We start from the raw sequence: 19,712 nt of genomic DNA, 5'->3' as shown, positions 1-19,712 counted from the left end.
CGGTGTTCGGTGTGAGAAACAGCCAATAGAAATAGGTGGAGAAGAGGAGATCGTGGCGTTGGCAAAAAAGGAACGGGGTAAGAATATCTTGTTTGGAATTTCCGCACCAACGAGTAGGAAACTCTGCCACATAGCAAAATTCTGATGATGGGCATTATGTGGTGCACCTTGTCATTGGAGCTGTCTGTGAGCTCGTGTGAACGTTTTTGTTCCCCCTTAGCTTTGCGTTTCTGCAACCGACTGGCATCGAGTATCTATTGAGACGTTGCACTTTTGCACGAACACTCTACAAGCTGGTGTTCCTAGCTGAATTCTGGACATTATTTGTTCTCCACTTTTTTTCTACCTCTGTTTCTCAAGAAAGCAAAAGTGTCTCCTCATAAAACACAAAATATAAGTGTTTGCGGTCGTGTGAAGTTGGGAAAAATACTTGATAATGGTTGCAATCAGGATTGAATAGATGCGTTATTAACCCTTGGTGTGCACTATGTCTTGGTGGCTCTTCGGAATCTTTTTTTTTTCTAATGTCTAGACTCTACATTTCTACTCTCATACTCTTTCTTCCTTCACGAAAGGCATACGCTAAGCTGGAAGCCTGGCAGTAAGAACGTGATAAAATTCCAAATCAAGATCAGCATCTTCGCGCATTCCTGCAATAGTTATCGCTGTTTATTTCTGCTCTAAGAACGCCATCATGTTCGTGACTAGAGAGAATGTTGCCTAGGGCAATGATACTTCATAGTTGAACACGGTTTATGTTAAAAAAGATTAGCATAGATTTCTTTGTGCTTGCTCTAGTTTGTAAGGAAAAACTACAATGAAGAGCACATGTACTATAAGGTGCTAAATGAATAAAAAAGAATCTTCTACTTTACAGTTGTTGGTGTAAAAGAGTTTTCTTTAAATAATACAACTTCCTACACCGTGCACAAAGTGAACCTCGATTGCATCAGCAAGCAGTCTGCAGTTCTGTTATCTCATCGTTGACCTAACCCACACTGAAATGGTTATCCATCGATCGCCCTGACAGGCGCTGATGGACAATGTTTCGAACTTATGCCTCATGAACTATCAACGACGAACAAAGAATAGGTGAAATATTGAGTGTCTAAGTAAAAGTAACACATAAACGCCAATGTAACATACCGGTCAAAAGCTCGTGGTTTGTTCGTGGTGTCTCGAGTTGGCCGTATGATCTGATCTTTGCATGGAACACTGGTGAATGGACACCATCGCTTGTGGTCAGCTGACGGTGTGCGGTGGCGATGGCAGAAGTCATCTATTCGATCGAATCCTTACACATACCCTCCCCCTCCCCTCCTCCCATATTCCCAGGAAGGGTGCAGTAAAAGCTTCAGAGCAACCTCTCAGAAGTGCATTATTCAACGTTTATCGTCGCTGTCATTGCGCAGCTGTGATCATGCCGGAAGACACTTTCATCAAACTGTTCACGGTGGTGATCCGAGACGATTGCACACTGATTGTGGTATTGTAAATTGAAACGAAACAAAAAAATATCATTAGAGCCTCGCGGAAAAGGGTGTTAGATAGGAAATTAAAACCTATCGATGGAGAAATGGTGGTGGCATTTCCTATTACTTCATGTAGAAATAAATATAATGCAGAGAAGCTAGTTGATGAATAAAGAAAAACAGTCAAAACACCCAGCAAAGTTTTTGTTCTGCGAAACCAAGCATAGAGTTGGTGTTCAAAATATGTCACAGACAGTAAGTATGCTAAACAGTGAACAAACTCATCCGTTTCTAACTCTGTGCAATTGATTATTTGTAGCATTTGATCAAACAGCATTTGACCAGGCACTGTAACCACTCTGTACTACTTTATCCACCGTTTCCGTTACAATGAAGACATTAAAGCACACCAAGTGCTTAGCTTAATCGTGAACTTTATTTAACACGGCTCTCATGGCAACGCGGTGTCAATTGGCGTGGTTGCTACGCTTTCGCTTTTACTCCACTTCACTGTGGCTCGAGGATTCGCCATGTCCACGAATAATGAGTAAGAAGCAAACTTCTTCGCACCCTGTCGTGTCTATTTCCTTATAATTTCTTTCCCAAATCACGTCCCTCACCCAGCAAACAGCCCATTTGGGAAAGGTGCAGAATTGGTTTCTTTCGTGCGAAAATACCCATCTTGCAGGCGTCACCCACAGCGATTTGTTGAATTTGCTTAGCCACCCATCGTTGACAACACGCTGGCGCGGGCTGGTTGCTACCACGGGAGATGCTTAAGGGCTCCCGTGCCCCGTGCGAGAAAAATAGGTTTACGTTTTCGCAATTTCCTCGCGCGGGAAGCGACCTATTTCGTGCCTAGCCTTGCACGATATGCGGTTAAGAAAATTTAGGCCAAAAGGCCGGAAATCACCTTGTGGAAGCACCGGTGCAAAATTGACGAAAGTAAAAATAATTCACGGAACGGAGCACGGAACCATCACCGTGGAGGTGCTTCCAACCGAATTTTACGATTCAATAAGTATTGATTTGGCCTCAATTGATTTATCGGTTTAAGCGATTTAATAAATTTTCGAATAGAATTCGGAAAATAAACAGCCACTTTCAGATGCAATACATTAAATCTTTTTTGGTAAAAAACGGTCCAATTTTCTGAATGTGTTGTTGTATAACAAAAGTGTTTCTTACGCACAGCTGTACTGGAAAATAGCGAAATTATACTTACCCTTTCGCTGTCTGATCGACAATATGAACCTCAACAACCGTATAGGATCACAAACACACAATCTTATTATGAAGCGTTGCAATAAGTAGTTTAAACTACACTCGTTGCAATGTGCTTCGCCAAATCGTACTTTTCTAATGATATCACTTCACTTACGATCGGCATGACATCGGAAAGCAAACTGACGTGACAAACTCCGTTCTGTGATCGTTCTGGCTTTGCTGATCTGCGTCTGTAGTGTAAACTCGACCCAGACCTCCTCATATTGCTAGGGTCGACATTATCGCACATTCCATGGCATTGGGTGCCAGGCAAGTGAACAGAACACAGTTCTTTGATGACGATGGCACTTTTCGAAACAATATTTTCTGTATGCCGCAGAGGGTGCTCGCTTCAAGAGGCTGTCACACACATGTCTCTCTTACTCTTTCAGCGGAAACACTGCGTTCGCTAGGCGGATCGGTATACGGATCGATCATATTACAAATTGCTCTAGCTATCTCAGTCGTTTGCGAAGTTTTCAATGACTTGCCGGTGGAGGGATGACGGTGTGTAACTTCCCTGCGCCGGATATTGTCCGTCCGCAGCTTTTTGCATACTGAAGCATAACTTTGCAAGCGGTTGGCGACTTCCTTAGTTTATTTGCGTTTTATCGTACCCTTTTTTATGTCGACTCTGAGACGATAGCTGCAATGTAGACGAGTTTCGCTCTCTAAGCATAAGCTAACTTGTTTGCTGTCGATACAAATCAATGTTTTAATGCAAATTATTTTATTTTACACTAATATAGAAGTAAAATGCAGTCTGTCGGTTTAATTGCCATTAATTCGAACAAAGGGTAGGAAGTTAATGACAAAACAATATAAATTACCACTTTTTAGGGAAGGTTATGGATAGAAAATCGATAGAAATTAGACATAAGCGTGTTATGCTTCTACCTAAACACGTGGTGGGAGTGGTTTTAAATTTACATCCTCCTTAGCTCATGTGCATGAATAGAATTATTCTTAGCTCAAACGATTGCATTTAACATATAAGGTCATTTAAAAGAGTTTATTCGAAATATACACATGTTCGTTGTCATTTCTGTAGCCCTTTCTATTTCTTAAGAAGTAGAACCATATTTGCGTGTACAATTTCATAAATTGTAAGTCTTGATCGTCTGTAAAAATAAGCCACCTTATTAAACGTCAAACCAACATTGGGAACATAATCTATTTATGCATCGCAAATAAGCGATAGTGTGAGAAAAAGCATCACAAACAATAATTCCGCACCGCATTAACTACGCCAACGATTGAAGAGGGAAGCAAAAAAAAGCGGATGCATTTTCTCACCACATCGTAGGCGATCGTTATCAGCTAACGACAAGCGCAAAAAGTGCAAGGAAATTGTGCTTTCGATAAAGCGATGTAAGGAATCTCTGTACCTTCGTGAACATCACTCGTTACCGCAATCAGGTCGCCGTCACCGCCGCTGCCGCCGTCGGAAAGTGTGACGATGTATCGAAATAAAATCAGACCGCTCACTATTCATCTGCTCCGAGGCACATTTTCTTCACTTCCAGGCTATTATAGCCACCCTCTACATAATCCGCCGGCTATCGGTGCTACCAGCCATTGTTGCCAACATCGGAAGAGAAACAGTTCATACAGCAGGGTTTTGGATCGGTCTCAATTCGCCGTATGGGTATGGGTGGCTTTGCCAGATCGACTGACGATGTGCGCTTTCAATAGCGTTTTGCCTTTCTGCGGAGGAATTTTCTTTACCCCTATTCTCACTGCAGCATAGCTGCACATGAAAGTAAAGCATGAAAAATGTTCATACATGACCCTATTACGCCATAATGCAGCAGGAAAAGTATATTTGCGCATTTGAGGAAACTGTGTCGATGCGAGGGTCACCTGCACAAAGCTTGTTTAATTCACGTGCGACACAAAAAAACACATCCACATCACTGATGCCATCTTGGTAGGGAGCATAGTTGCGTTGTTTCAAAGTACAGAGTAACTTTATTCGGTATTGAAATAACACCAAACTCAACCATAATCAATCATCGAATGAACCAGTTGCAGCACCAAATTCATCACCAAATGCCATTCAAATGTATCTCGTGTGTAGCACATGGCACACGCCTTCAAGCGGTTGTATTCGTCTTGAAAGATCTGATCTCGTATGTAAGCTCGTATTTCTTACCATTATAATAGAATCCTAATGAGCTTAAGCCTAAGCCAAGGCTGACGCTACTTTAAAATCCATCGATAATGACATTAAGATATAGCAGCGCATGCCACGAACCTGTCCATTGCTGTCCAATTAGCAAACATTGTAAATCTACGCAAGCCGTTTGACGTCGCCGTTTATAATCAGTTATCTGTCCATTATAGTCGGTGATAAAAACCATATATACATGACCAAATCGGACATTTTGGGTGCCTTTTTATTCATATTGTACATTCATCACTCACGCATTGGTCGATAGATTTACGCAATGAAGATGTAGGAGCCTTTGAGATACGTTGGGAAATAAATACGAATAAAACCAAGCTGTTATTGTAAGAAAACAGTTCCAGACAAAGATTCATGTCACGATCAACCTTTTTTTAATGGCTTAAAATTTGTTTAAAGGGTTTAATGACTACTCCTGTTCAAAATATGCCCGAACTCATTATCAACATTAAAAGCCTCACGCAGAGTCCAGTTTAACACGTCCAGAATTGGACAAAAAGTAAAACAGTTCACTGATCGGAAAACGGTGCCATAAAGTTAAATGATAGAGTAATTTATTGTTTCCTTTCGTGATGAATTACGCCATCAGAGCAAGCATTGGAAGCTTCCGGGCTTTGTTGGAAGCATAGTGCTTCTTTAACGCATCGGTAGGCCACATCCTACTTTACATACTTTCCCACCTCACCTGGTGCTGCGGTACATCGATTGGTTCCAATCAGTGGAAAGGCATCATTGTTAGGAAATGTGTTGATCGATTTAGTCTCAGAATATCATGGGGACGGGTCAGGTTAAAATAAAGCTATCCAACGTTACCGAGGTGAAAGTAAAGGTACAAATGAGGTTGTAGGTACCGCATAGCAAATGAATAATCGATGGGTTCAATTCTGTTTGCGTCACTGGTTTGCATTAATAATACAAGTGTTTAAAAGTTTAAAGCGCTATCCTTTGCGTTGTACGTTGTGGCTGCCTCCTGTATCTAGGTAGTGAGTATTAGTGTATGTAAATGATTATTTTAAAAAATCATTTTATGTAAATGAAAATTTGAACTTGAAATTCCTTATATTATACTTCGACACATATTCTAGGTTCAGAGAATCAAGACCATGATGCTCTCTCAATTGCAGACTGAATTGGGGAATGTGATAACTGTATGTTTGTTGTATTCAAGGATCATCAAACGGTTGCAGGTAGTTTTATTTATTTTATTATTGCTATATGAATTCAAGTAGAGATTCTTTACATCACTTTCGTTGGCACTTTACTGGCACTTCCGCTCAAATGTGATAATCATGCAAAAGTGGTGGAAGTAATGCTGCTAGATTTTATTGTATATTTATGTTTATTGTGTATTGTACTCATATGTGACGGTAAGCTGCATAGCGAAAAATCTTGATCCAGAATCACATTAGTATAATATGAACAAACCCCACAAATTACCATCATTTTATACATTGGAGTGTTACATCAACATCGAGACTTGCCCCGCAACTTAATAAAATGCCCGTTGTAGGTTCAAACCTCATATGACCGACCCCCGTAACAAGGACTGACTTAACAAGGACGCGTAGGTCGATACGCAAATAAGAAACCCGGTTCCAAAGAAATTAATCGTTTTTTGTTTTTTTTTTTCATTCAAATAAAATTCATTCGAATTTTCATATGAGCTAAATGAGACGAACGGTACTCGTGTATTTGGCACACCACTTTGTATTTATAGTCAGGTTTAATTTTTTAATGAAATTAGAATCCGAAGGTATTGTAAGATATTTAACACAAATCATTTGAAAGAAAAGGAAATTACAATAACATCGAATCAAAATAATACGGATGTAATGGTCAGGGAACAGGTTGTGTTGACTATGGTTTCGGTACATTTACTGCACAATTTTTATTTTTATTTTATTTTCAAACGATCACCATTCATCGTATAGGAAGGGAAATTATAATGTTAAAAAGATATAATTCCAATTTAAACAATTTATCTAAGTATTATGTGATGGACTTATGCATGCATCTCATTCTTTCAGATATAAAATATCAATTTTTGCACAATTAGTATGAGCTCATTATTTTAGTAGCAATTATTCTTTCATGGTGCTCCCTATAAATTATTCCGAAACGTGCGTAGTGTGAACGACTACAGAGCGTGCTAAATTTGGGTGTTTTTAAAGTGATCTGCAACGCACAAGATGAATTACCCATGTCATAATAGAGTGAGATCCCAACAAAAATAGTAACTTTCCAGCACTGGCTGGGCACGGTTATGCTGTTGAAGCCGAGGTGCCAAGCCGAACGAGTGTCGCGGTTCATAAGCCAGGAATAAATTATGTACTGCTTAATGCTCCCGAGAGTGGCATCTCGTTTGGAAGCAAAAACAAAACAAAACAAAAAACCCCAGCAGCACTTGATGAGTAGATTGGACTTTCCATTCGTTTCGTGTCCACGCAAAAGGTTACGTTAGTTGTAACGTGCTAGCACAAACGAGTGCATCGGCACCTCTGCAAACCGTCATTGCACTAGGCTGATGGTGTTGCGCCAGGTACTTTGGATGATGGTGATGACACATTCGCACCGTGTTGGTTGGTTTCGGCTTTTGATGTATCGTTATCTCACGCAGTGAACGAAACAACGTTGCCACTCTTCTTAACTCCGTAACTGTAGTGCGGGTAAGCGTACAAATTATGATGTACGAATCGCAAGCACAATGACACCAGCAACACCAGCTTACCGAAAATCTTTACCAGTGAACATACAAAAGCACCGTTTCTGGATGGTGTAGCTTTTTCACCAACAAACTCCACTGATTGTCGTTCCGGTTCCGGTTACATGCTTTGCAGATAAAAGACCAGTAACCTTGCGTTTGGACTAGTACGAACAATTGTTGTAACGATCACCATTATCGTTATCAGGCACAAAGTACAGTCCGGTCGGTATGCTAATTACATTGCACTTGCAACCTTGAGATGTAGATTTCCAGGCGCAGCTATGACACTCCGATGACTAGCTACCATGGATGGGTTTTTAATACTCTTACCGCGCTCTTACTCACGGTGCAGGTAAATGTGCCACCAAATTACACCGACATGCCAGATGTGTGCATACAACGGGCCCATAGCTGATGCTTCGTTGCATTTTGCACCGCTATCATTGGCATAGGTAACATAGTCCTAGAGGCAGATTTAAAAGTATTCATTAGTTTGGTGAAACATATGCTCGCCGCCTTTGTCTTCGTGAAATTTGCGACTGGAAGGAACTACCTTCAATCGTCCATTATAATTACCAGGAGGCGGCTAACGAGCGCAAACTCTAAACGTTCCCCCAACATGCCCGTGAGTCAATTTTCTCATTCCTACATCTTGGATTATTTTTATTTTGCTACCTTTCTTCTTGATTTTAATGTTATGAAAAGGTTAAATATTACTTTTTTTAGATAAATAGGCTACCATGAAATAGAAAGGCGTGTACAATAGAATCATTTGCGAGTGTTTTACAAACCACCAATTAGTTGGAGTTGTGTGTACGAGTGAATCTTTTTTTAATAATTCAACAAAAAAAAACTTGGTTTTACTTTCAGAAAATATATATATTTTTTTTACATAATTATGAAATGGTGTTGACGCCTATAAAAATTTAAATCTATGAACTTGACATTCAGCTCGTACCTGTCTACCCCGCATCAACCACCGCAGCACACTCTCGTTTTTGCTCGTTTTGCCTTTCAAATGGCGGCCTACTTTGCTTGACAAAGTATATGGAGAAAAAAACCCAGCAGCTCCTCCTGTCAATACATATACGCCACTGTCAGTATTGGGTACAACTCCACCGGATCCCTTTCGTTTGCCAAGAGACATATGAATGAAATGGACAAACGGGATCATTTCGTGTACTACAGTGGCGAGCCGGTTTTTCACGTAAAAAACAAATTACTTCGAAACCCATCACTTCACACGTATCAGACCGGTCGAGCCAGTAGGTAACCAAGCAGTCTTTCTCACTTGATAAGGATTATTTAAAAAAAAAAGTCACTTTGTCCTTCGTCTGGTGTATGGTGGGTTGTGGGTGTTTGGTTGGGATTTTAGCAGTAATAAAATAGTAAAAAATAATTTAAATTTATATTAAATATTCCATTTATGTTAAAGTGTAGTACGTTGTACTATACTGTGTATTGTACTGCGAGATTTTTGTTTGAACACACTTAAAGCTCATTTTCATGACTTTCCATAAGAACCCTGATAGCTAATGCAACGCGGAAAAGAGGTATGACACAAACAAAACACTTGGTACAGTATCTTTGTTGGAATCAACGAATCCCACACAATACGCAGGGTCAGGTTTGCTGTACTTTGGAGTGTTTTTACCTTCACCAGAGCTGTTTACCAGAAACTTCTGAGAGATGGACATTTTATCTCAAGAAATGGGTACAATATTTTCTCATAGAAAAGCCTCTTGGTCATAGAACAAACAGTGGAGCTAACAATAATACTACCAATAGTGGACTTTTTATTTTAAAAAAATCAACGATATACTTTTACAAGCCGCAGAAGTTTATCTTACTTTTCTACCGTTTGGTCAACTTTTTCCTTACCTTAACCGAAGAGTGGTGGCCGCAGCCTTCAACCCGAAATCACGAGGATCGTCACCAAGAGAGGCAGCTGCGATGAAAGGTAATCTGTAGTCATACGTTAGCGCATTGATTGATAGACTCGAAGGTGACAAGCCGCAGTGGTTGGCAAGAAACCTGCCCCCACTTGAAACTGCTACAGCGCCTACGCGCCCATGGCGAACCTTTTTTTCTTACCTCTTCCGCCCTGTTTTCACTATGTTCACGCGAGATGTTTGGCGTCCGCATCGCTTTGCGTCAATGCGGCGCAACAAATGGTGCGCGTTTTTTTTTTTTGTTTCATCACACCACCGCCTCCTTTGCAAATACTTCCGCACAGCGTTCGAAAGCATCCCTACCGACCAACGCCCAAGCGGATCGTGTGAGGTGTGGGCGTCTCAACAAAGCCGACGAAAGGCTGGCACTGGGACCGCTTCTTGTGGCCTATTGAAACGCTCACCACGGATAGGGAATAGCGGCGTTCGATTTCGTTAGATTCTAATAAAAATCATATTTGGAAGAAAAGCGAAAGTCGTACCATATCCATCCACCATGAAACCGGGTCCGGCTAACGGGGGCGTTTTCTGACTTCTTACCCGACACGATTCGTGTCCAATCGGCCACCACATCAACCTGTAGCATCCATAGAGAGGGGGCATCGGCACAGTGCATCGGCCATATGTATCAGAATTCATTGGAGGCTGCCTCTTTCTAACCCTTCTGCTAACTGCGATGCACTCTTTCATTGGCTGCAAAAGAAGAATGACACGCTCATAAATAACACACCGTACCCGGCGTCTTACGGCTGAATTTGAAACCACTACTACTAAACGCCACGCGAGAAATGGCGTGATAGGAGCGAAAAGATAGGGCCTCGTGGCGGAATAGCAATGGCAAGAGGAAAATTCCTCCCTACCCCCTCTCTCCTCTCTTCCCCAGCTACACGGCTCAAAGATTTCCATTTCGATTGAAACGAAAGTGATTTACGAGTTCATTTACAAAAAAAAACGGCAATTAGATTGGCGCTTCTTGCTTGGGGTCGAAAGCGCTACCTCGGGCACGGGGGTAGCTGCCGTGAATAAAATCTGCCAAAGTGAGCTCTCTTATGCCAAAAACACACGTACACATCCAGAATGGTGGTGCGCCGGTAATACGGTCGAGTACATAATCAGCATAATACGATTGATTTCATTTACATTTCGTCGTTTCTCTTTCTTCCCTAGAGTGCACCACATATGCCTGGAGTGCATCTGTCGGCAGATCTGAGGTGAAAGTGTATTTTTTTTTTAATTTTTAGCCGAACAACACTTTACCATTGTTAAACACCGTTATTGTTCGTAATTTTAGGGATTTTTATTTGTTTTTTTTTCTGGGTAGGGAGGTAATCTTTTAGATGTAACGATCTACACATGGGGTCATGCCGTCGTTACTAGTGATAGGAAAAATGAAGATTTCGTCGGAATCGATTCCGGCTAGCTCCGAAATTTTCTGGAATCGACTCCGGATAGTAGGTTTTGAATCAGTTTGCGGAATCGATTACGGAATTGGCTCAGGAATTGTTTCCTGAATCGGCTCCGGAATTGGTTCCGGAATTGGCTCCAGATCGGAATCGGCTCCGGAATCGGAATCAACTCTGGAATTGGCTACGGAACCAACTCCGGAATCGGCTCCGAAACCCACTCCAGAATCGGCTCCGGATTCGGAATCGATTCCAGCATCGGAATCGGCTCCGGAATTGATTCCTTACAATTACAAAAAAAAAACCTTTTTTCAAAAACAACGGATTAAAACGACTTTATTGCTAGTTTTACCCAATTAATTACAACAATTAATTAAATATCTTATCATTACAATAATGTATACATGTTCTTTCATTGCTTGTACATTATGTGAACACTAATTTGGTTGTATCAGCAATAATTTATGATCGCTTACAAACGCGACGTGTGCAAACTGGCTTTGGTAAGAAATCCGACCAATCAGATTTCGTACAACTGTAGAGAGCTTTAAATTTCGCTGATGCATTCGGGAATGACAGAGCTTCGGAATGAAGACAGACGGAATGAAACTACAACAACGGGATTGGCTACAACTTGCTTACCTAGTGTAAATGTGAAACATCCACGTGTTTAATGTTTCCTTCTGTTGCTCGTCGCTTGAACAACAAAGTAACAATTGACTTTACTTAGAGAATCGGCCATAAATTATCTTTTTTTAGAATTCATAAGGTTTCCTCTTCTTCTTCTATTTAGCGTAACGACATACGCGCTCGATCATACAACAAGCTGTGGATCTATACAAGCATACCCTTGCTACGGAGGAACGGTTGATATGAGGCTTGAACCCATGACGGGCATGATGTTAATTCGCGTGAGTTGACGACTGTTCCACGGGACTGTCCCTTCAGCTCATCGTTTGTGAGAATAATTATAACACAAAGAAAAATATAATTTAAGTTACAACGGTTCAATCGTGCTGGGGTGTTTATGATCTTTCAACCACGGTGGCATTAAGCTTCGAATCCAAGAATTTGCTCCTAAGCGCTAGTGTGATGAGAAGCTTTATTTGCTAATTATAGAGATCATTCAAACAGGTTTTGTTTTTATTATGAAGGAACTTTTCCCTTCCGTTCAGATAAACCGTATTACTACTCAAACGCGTTTTAACTACGCCACATGTTCTGTGACTGCAATTTAGATGGCTATTTACTGCAGAAACATTAAAAAGCAATCATTTGTAAGTATTGCTGCAAGAGTTTTCATGGCACACTCTTCATATTTACCTTGCCGTTTATCAAATGTGTCCGCCTCGTTGCGCTGCTGCAACGAACAGATCCTGCAAGAGTCCCAGCACGAGCCAATCGGTTCGTTTCTAATTCTGCGAGCGATAGTATTTCTGTTGTTGTGTTGCAAACCCTTCTCGGCTTTATCTGACGCATACCGAGCGCGAATAATTATCATGGTACTAACCTGTTTGCAGGCATGAGAAACATCCTACTAGGTGCGATCCCGCGACCCGGCGATCCAAAGTGTATATGCGGACGCGGGCGTTTTACGGAATGGTAAATGATTTACGATGACAAGTGTAGACGAATAATGTCTGTCTCGCTCAACACATCTGCTAAATCGCTGAAATCCCTCATACTACACCACCACCACCACCACAGTAGCCTGCTGTACACGATGTCTAGTTGTAGCATAAGCGGCGGTACCTATAGCCTCAGTCGAAAGAAGAATGGCGAAGACGAATATGCTTTATCAACCCCTGGGAACCCTGGCGCGGGTTCGGCGAGGATCGTGCGGCAATACCAACAAGCGGGCGAGGGACGACCGGTGATGACCATCAGTTCGTCGACCCGCGTGCCCGCTTCGATCGCATGCTGATCGCTTCGCGAACCTTAAGTTCTAGTTGCGGCCTTCCCTAGTTCGCCTAGTGGAAGAGATCTCCATTCAAAAAAGAACCATCTATGATGCATAAGTAAATGAATAATAATTCATCAATTATTGGTACTGGACTTGCATTTTCTTATTTTAAACCTGGGAATTTTACACTATCTACGAAATGATAGCTTCTACTCTTGTACCCAAAACTCTTCAAACTGTGCACAAAACAGAGCAGCAAAAAAGGCTACTAAAATTACCTTCCCCTTATCAGTTAATGCTTGTGCCCTTTCCACCTTCAAAAGAGCCTTAAGCGGAAAGGAATGTCCAGGTAGTTCGTTAAATTTCGAAACAACGCGAAACAACACCTGGTCACACGCCTCAAAGCAACATAGTGAAGGAATTTGTTGTCCAGATCCTATCTGGTTAATGTTCTAGCAAGTTCGTACAACCGCACAGCAGTGCGCAACGGGTGTGGAGGAACAGAAACCAAGAACACTAACAAAAAAATCTGTGTCCATGTCAGTGTATCTGCTGCTGGGGTTGAAATTGTTTATCTTTGTCTGAGGTCCCTTTGACGTGACATAGTAAGAGCAAGCTCCTCCTGCGAACGGCTGTTGTACTATTGCGTTTGTTGCTGTGTGGCAATTCGTTGGCATGTCTTAAAATTCGTTGGGAAGGAAAGTACAAACAGCGTTAAGCATGACGAATGAAGAGCAATCCGTTGACCTAATCGATTTACGTGCTGGCTTCTACAAGTCCGAACAGGCTCGACTCTTATCCGTCGTACTTGCTGCTGCGTGGTAACTAAAAATGTCTCAGCACTATTATGTGTGTATGTGTAAAAGTGTCTAAACAGACTTAATGCTAACGCTTAGGAATATTAATGATACGTCAAAAAAGAAGATGAGAGAATAATTTTAAAAAAACTGTAGTAAAAACAAAATTGCATTTGAACAACTCAATTTATTTTGAAATTTTGTGCTCGACTTTTTAAATAGTGGTTTAGCTCTGTTGTTGTAACTCATATTGTGAACGTAATTAAAGGCCAAACAAAACCTACCAAAAAACTTCTACTTTACGAAATTCGGTTTACCAACCTCGATCCATGATCCACAACTACTAAATCCATCGAAGTAGGCTTTGTTCCAGCTAATTAGTTTTTTACGTTATTTTCATTGTTTCTGTTAATTCATGCAATATCCTATTGCTTCGAATTATGGACTTACTTACTAACTTACTTACTTACTTACTTATCCGGCTATTTCGAATTAAGGACACATAAAGCATTTTTGGTAAGCGTTAATTTCTCACTTATTTAAATTTCACGTGTCACACCTTTTCACAATTCACATTTCCTATCATTTTACTCGAAACATTCCAAAAAATCATGAAATGGCAACATTATTTTGATTCATATACGAACAATTTGAAGCTCACTTTTCAATTTACGTACGTTTTATTTAGTATTTATTGCAATTAATTGCGATGAATTGCGGACAGTCTCAAAACGTCGGCAATCAAGTTCACTTTCACAGACATACTACACCTTTTCTAGCTCTTAACTTATGTTGAGCTCCAGAACCCAATTCTAACGGTCGATGTCCTCCTGGAGCGGCAGGACAACGATTTTACGAAATTGTTGAAAAAATCACTTTGTAATATTGTTCTAAGACTGTATGGTTTGAGTTTGAATGAATGGTTTGAGTGATTTAGTATTACAACACATTTCCATCGTTGTATACCGCCATTTATTCATTCTGAACCGTTATCACAAAGTTCAACAAAGTGATTTTGCCAATGATCTACCATGATCTACTCATTGATGGTAACAATGGTTGTCTTTTAAGATTTATTTTAACTACCTTTTGCTATCTGAGACAAATCATGAATCTCGCAAAGTATAGAGCTTCTTGAATATTTATCCAAAATCATTCACGCTTTTATGGCTCTTGAATGCTCTTCACTGAATAAGCAGTCCCGCGAGTTTGAGAAAGGTGATAAAAAAATTGTCACCCATTTTTATGTCTCTTTAATCGATTAAGAATTAAACGTCATATTACACATCATACAAAAAAAAAAAACGAATCAAATAAAAATCCAGCAGAAACAGCACGAGCACTCCTCTCTTCTCTTTAGAGGCTCGTGAATTTTTAGAGATCCTTTGTCCTTTGAACATTCGAATCGAAATTGGAATTATTCATCTCTGAAGATATGAAAATAATGAAAGTGATATTGCCAGATTCAAATACCTACTTACGGTTAATATATTGCACAAGTTATAACATTAAACATTACTTACGTGGCACTACAATGCAATTTTCACAGTAGTCGAAATGAAAAATACAAATTAAATGTATTCAATTTAATTATCTATATTTCAATTAATCTTTTGTTTTGACCATTTTTCTTATGTCTCTTTTATTCTCTTGCGTATATGTTTCGCCTGGGATGTAGCTTCTGGCATCAACGAGTAACTTCATGTAGTGAAATGCCAATTTCATTCAAGCTTGTTCCTGCAAATTGCATTTAGTTATGGTGTTTTTGCATACTTGTCAATAAGAGTTCGTTCAACGCTTGATTGCTCCATGTATCAATGCATGTGTGTATGTGTGGCTTTAATTATCATATAATAATTCTCAATAAAAGTACATGATGTAGTAAAATAATACCTTAAAAATGTTACACGTTCCAATCATGGCTCGATAAGATTTCATATTTTGAATTTTTATGTTTAAAAATTACTAAAATAAAAAAAAAACCGAATGCCTTTTTAATGCTAGTAAGTAATGAATTCTTTTACAATCTATAAAGTCCATTAATTCAAAGGCTCTCGAAAATACTTTTTCACAGAAATCCTCCTTTGCGACCTTCTTTGAAAAGGACAGTCCCCCCATCGAGCTTGGGGTGCTTTCAACAGAACGGTATGACCAATTCCCACCAGAAATCAATATTTACATCACAATATGCTCTCCTCTCCCCGCTACAGCGATCCGATTTGATCCTTTCTACTGTGCACATTAAAACAATGTTACATGCAGAAAAGATAAAACTATGTTGGTGAATGTATTTTTTGGCGCAAATAATCGTACACACTATACCTTTTCATACGATTTTACGCAAATACCCATGGCTTGGCCCAAATAATTTAACAGAAAAAATCACATTTTTATCTTAGCATTTGCATTTCGTGCATAGTGGTACACTGTAACTGTGGTGTTGTGGTATCATTTTACGTGTCGTAAGAACAAGATTACATAGGGAGAGGAAGAGAGTGAGAGTGTGTGTGAGGGTAAATGAAAAATTCACTTCCAGAACGCAGTTCAAAAGAAGAGTGATACAAGATGATAGTAACAGTTTGGCTACTTTTTCTTTATAAAATTACATTTTCTATAATAGTTTCTATTTCAAAACCGTCTAAAACGGTTGCTCGTTCTTCTTCTGTGGTTTGTTCATTGTATATCAATGGCCATGTATGCGCGCAAATTTTAGCAATTCAAGTTTTCGCAGAACCTTATGTAAATCTTTCCTTCCTGTATTCACTCTTTCGGTTTTTGTTTCGCTACTTTCATGCCAGAAATATTACCAACCATTTCACGTTGTTGTGCATACGTTTTCCTTACATGTTGCACATTTTGTTCAATTGGCCATTCGTGATGCGTTAATTGTGTAAGTGTTTGAAGTTAATAATTGGAATGAAAAACACTATCTTGTATCATTGGTTGATGGTGTCCTCCTGTTGTTCGTATCATTCGTGCTATTTAAAAAGGAAATATTTTTACGTAGATGGATTGTGTAAATGAAATTAAGTGTTTTTTTTTGTTCGTCTGAAAGAAAATATTCAGTACAAAGCTAATGTAGGTAAAAAACAAACAGAGCAATCTTACTACGTTCTGGTGGTGCGTAAATTGTTAATTGACAAGATTGGACCTGTTTAAGGTGTGGTGTGGTTCCATCTAAACCATTCTATCGTTCCAAAGCGTTCACTAAACAAATGTTTTGCATAAAATGTGTGCATTGGAACGAAAGTGTCACTAGAATGGCAAAAGAGAGAAACCTAGAAACCATCTGTGAAGAGCATTATCTTATTTGGTGATAGTTGATTTCTTTTCCTCTATAAAATTTGATTTGGTTACAAGTTGATTTGATTACATAGTTCACCCGGTACGCTTCACTTTCATGGTGACACTACTTCCATTTTGCTTTGTATACATAATGTTTTGCTATAATACATTTAAGTGTACTTATACTTCCGATGAATCGTTCTGTTTCATGATCTTAATGCAATGTATGTGGTAGGTAGAGATTATTCTTTAGAATGTTCTTTCTTCTAACGCTACCCATGTCAGTTATCTCTTTATAGTTTTGCAGCTATGCGCGCTGCTTCAATCCCGCATTCTCTAATACACACACGATATTTAAAAAAAAATTAAATAATTGGTCAAACCTATCTTTGTCTTTAAATAGATAAAACGAATTGTGAATCTTTACTGTACAAAATTGTATAATACAGGCAAAATTAAAACTAACATCGAATGCGTCAGACACTACTACATACTTACAAAATGATCAATGCTGAGTTTTTTGTCGTTTTCTTTGCAAGAAAAGCAAGTGTCAAATATTTTCTATTCGCTAAACCATAAACACAATGAGACACTTTACCTTTTTGCAAATTGTATTGCTAAATTAGCCCTAACCGGTATCGATTGCATTTGGAAACGTAGAGATAAATATATACTCGAGACATTATATTAAAAAAAAACATCATTTTAAAAAGGACGAAAACCTCCCCTTTCGGTTGCAGCAATCTAACTCATCTATGGACAACGTATGAATCGAGGCATGACCTGCAGGCTCCGCCGCGCTATTTGACTTACATATTTCTATCGAGATGAAGAATAACTTAACCTCTGCGTCAAATCGTACTGCATTTATGCGTGTAAGGGTCTGTGAGTATATGCACCAATACTGCATACTGTTTATGCAATGTTAGTATAGAAAAGGACGAACCATACTCGAGTGAGGAATGTTTGTCAATCGCTTTGTACCCCTCCCATTGAGTCTGTTTAACATAATAGTGTTTTGTTGCCTGCATCAGCTGGACTTATCCTATTTTCTCCTACGTTATATAAACCGCCAAATATCGTGCAGTTGTTCTACGTTTAACGTGAAGTTTCACTACCGGCCAATAAGAAGAAGCAGATAGTGGCAAAATTGTTTGCTTTCAACATTGTTCGCTCACATCGCCCACCGATAGAAGCGCTAAAAATGATAGAAAGAGAGAGAGCACCGAAAACTAACGTATGTTATTCGTCACAAATGGATTATGAGTTTATGTGCAGCAAATTGTTACTACTCTGCAATGTTTGTTTCTCGTTTTATTTTTATAATGGCAGCACGTCCAACACTTTTGCAGCAAAAGTGTCGAATTGGCGTGTACCGTCGCTGTAATTGCAAGACTTTTCAACAATTACGTTCGGTAGAGTTTAAAGGGCATGTAACTATATACACTGCAACACATGTTGCCTGTTTGCGCTTCCGCAAGCAACGGTGGACGTTCCTTCTCTTTGCTTAAGCCTCCACCATAGTAGGGTTTGTTACATTTTGATTTGTCTTTTATCTTTAGTTACTTTTTACCGTATTTACTACACGTAATGACATATTCGTTTCTTTGTAATAAGTGAATACAACAATCAGGAGCAGTTGCAACTACTGCAGGAGTAACTTTGGGTTCGTGGCATTGTATCAGCAGCACTGCACACTGCAACAGTGCATGTATGTAGTGCATTCTGCATCATGTATGGCTGCATGCATAAGTTTCACGAATGACTGTTCTGTACCACACTTGTCACCAGCGTCTCATCATCTCTCTGGTCAGTTTAAAGAATGTCCTGAAGATTAAAACTATCATTGTCCAGTGAGTTGAGCAGGTCCTGCGCATTGAACTGGTTAGGATCTCCCACAGGCAGGTTCTCTAGGAACGCTAGGAACTCGGATGAATTGTTGTTGCTGCTATTGTTATTACCGGGACCAGGGCCGTTGTTGTTCATGTTGCCGCTGCCACTGTTGTTGTTGCTATTGTTGCTACCGCTGTTATTGTTGTTCCCGCCTCCATTATTGCTATTCGGACCCGCGGATGATGGGCCGGGACCAGTAAGCATATTGCCAGGATTCATATTACCGTTCACGTTTGGTCCTACTCCCGGGCCACCACCACCGATTGAACCAGTACTGCTCCCTCCGCCAATCATCGTCGTTGTGGTGGACTGTTGCGTAGATTGCGTTGTAAAAGTATTCATCACAGATTGTTGATTTTGTTGCTGCTGCTGCTGTATGGACATGGTTTGCGTCTGAGACATGTGTATTTGACTCATCTGCATTTGATTCATCATGTTTTGCTGCTGCAGCTGTTGGTGTTGCTGGAGCATTTGCATTTGGTTCATCGCTCCACCACTGTTGTTGGCTTGCCCTTGGTACATTGCAAGATTTTGCTGCCTTAGCATTTGCATTTGCATCGCCGTCATGCTGTTACCACTGGCCGGTCCACCGGGTCCACTGTTTGGCCCACTTGGTCCCATACCTGGACCAGGAGCATTACCTCCTCCACCACCAGCAGCTCCAGCCACACCGCCAGCCGCAATCGAACTAGCAGGTCCACCCGGCCCATTTGGCCCGACTGGTCCAACAGATGAATCCAATCGTGATACGGGACCATTTGGCCCTCCAACTGGACCACTGGCTGGACCTAAAATAACAATAAAACATAAAAACAAGTTATAAAATGGTTTATCCCAACAGATTGCAGA

General features: G+C 40.1%; 1 protein-coding gene and 1 long non-coding RNA gene across 10 annotated transcripts in view; one reads left to right on the top strand and one right to left on the bottom strand.

Moving 5' to 3' along the window:
• The first annotated feature begins 5,573 nt into the window (after positions 1-5,573).
• On the top strand, positions 5,574-9,555 carry LOC121600065. Its single transcript, XR_006005778.1, has 3 exons — positions 5,574-5,909; positions 6,012-6,113; positions 9,523-9,555. It is a non-coding gene; the product is annotated as an uncharacterized LOC121600065 (long non-coding RNA).
• Positions 9,556-15,265: 5,710 nt separating this feature from the next.
• The window catches only part of LOC121600637 (neurogenic protein mastermind-like), a 67,575-nt gene continuing 63,128 nt past the window's right edge, over positions 15,266-19,712 (bottom strand). For all 9 annotated transcript variants that reach the window (XM_041929427.1, XM_041929428.1, XM_041929422.1 and 6 more), the window contains one exon: positions 15,266-19,651. In XM_041929427.1, coding sequence (XP_041785361.1) covers positions 18,786-19,651 — 866 coding nt within the window. In that variant the 3' untranslated portion in view covers positions 15,266-18,785. The remainder of the gene's footprint in view (positions 19,652-19,712) is intronic.

Source organism: Anopheles merus, chromosome 3L (genome assembly GCF_017562075.2).
Source record: "Anopheles merus strain MAF chromosome 3L, AmerM5.1, whole genome shotgun sequence".
NCBI lineage: Eukaryota > Metazoa > Arthropoda > Insecta > Diptera > Culicidae > Anopheles > Anopheles merus.
This window is presented reverse-complemented; position numbering and strand designations above follow the sequence as displayed.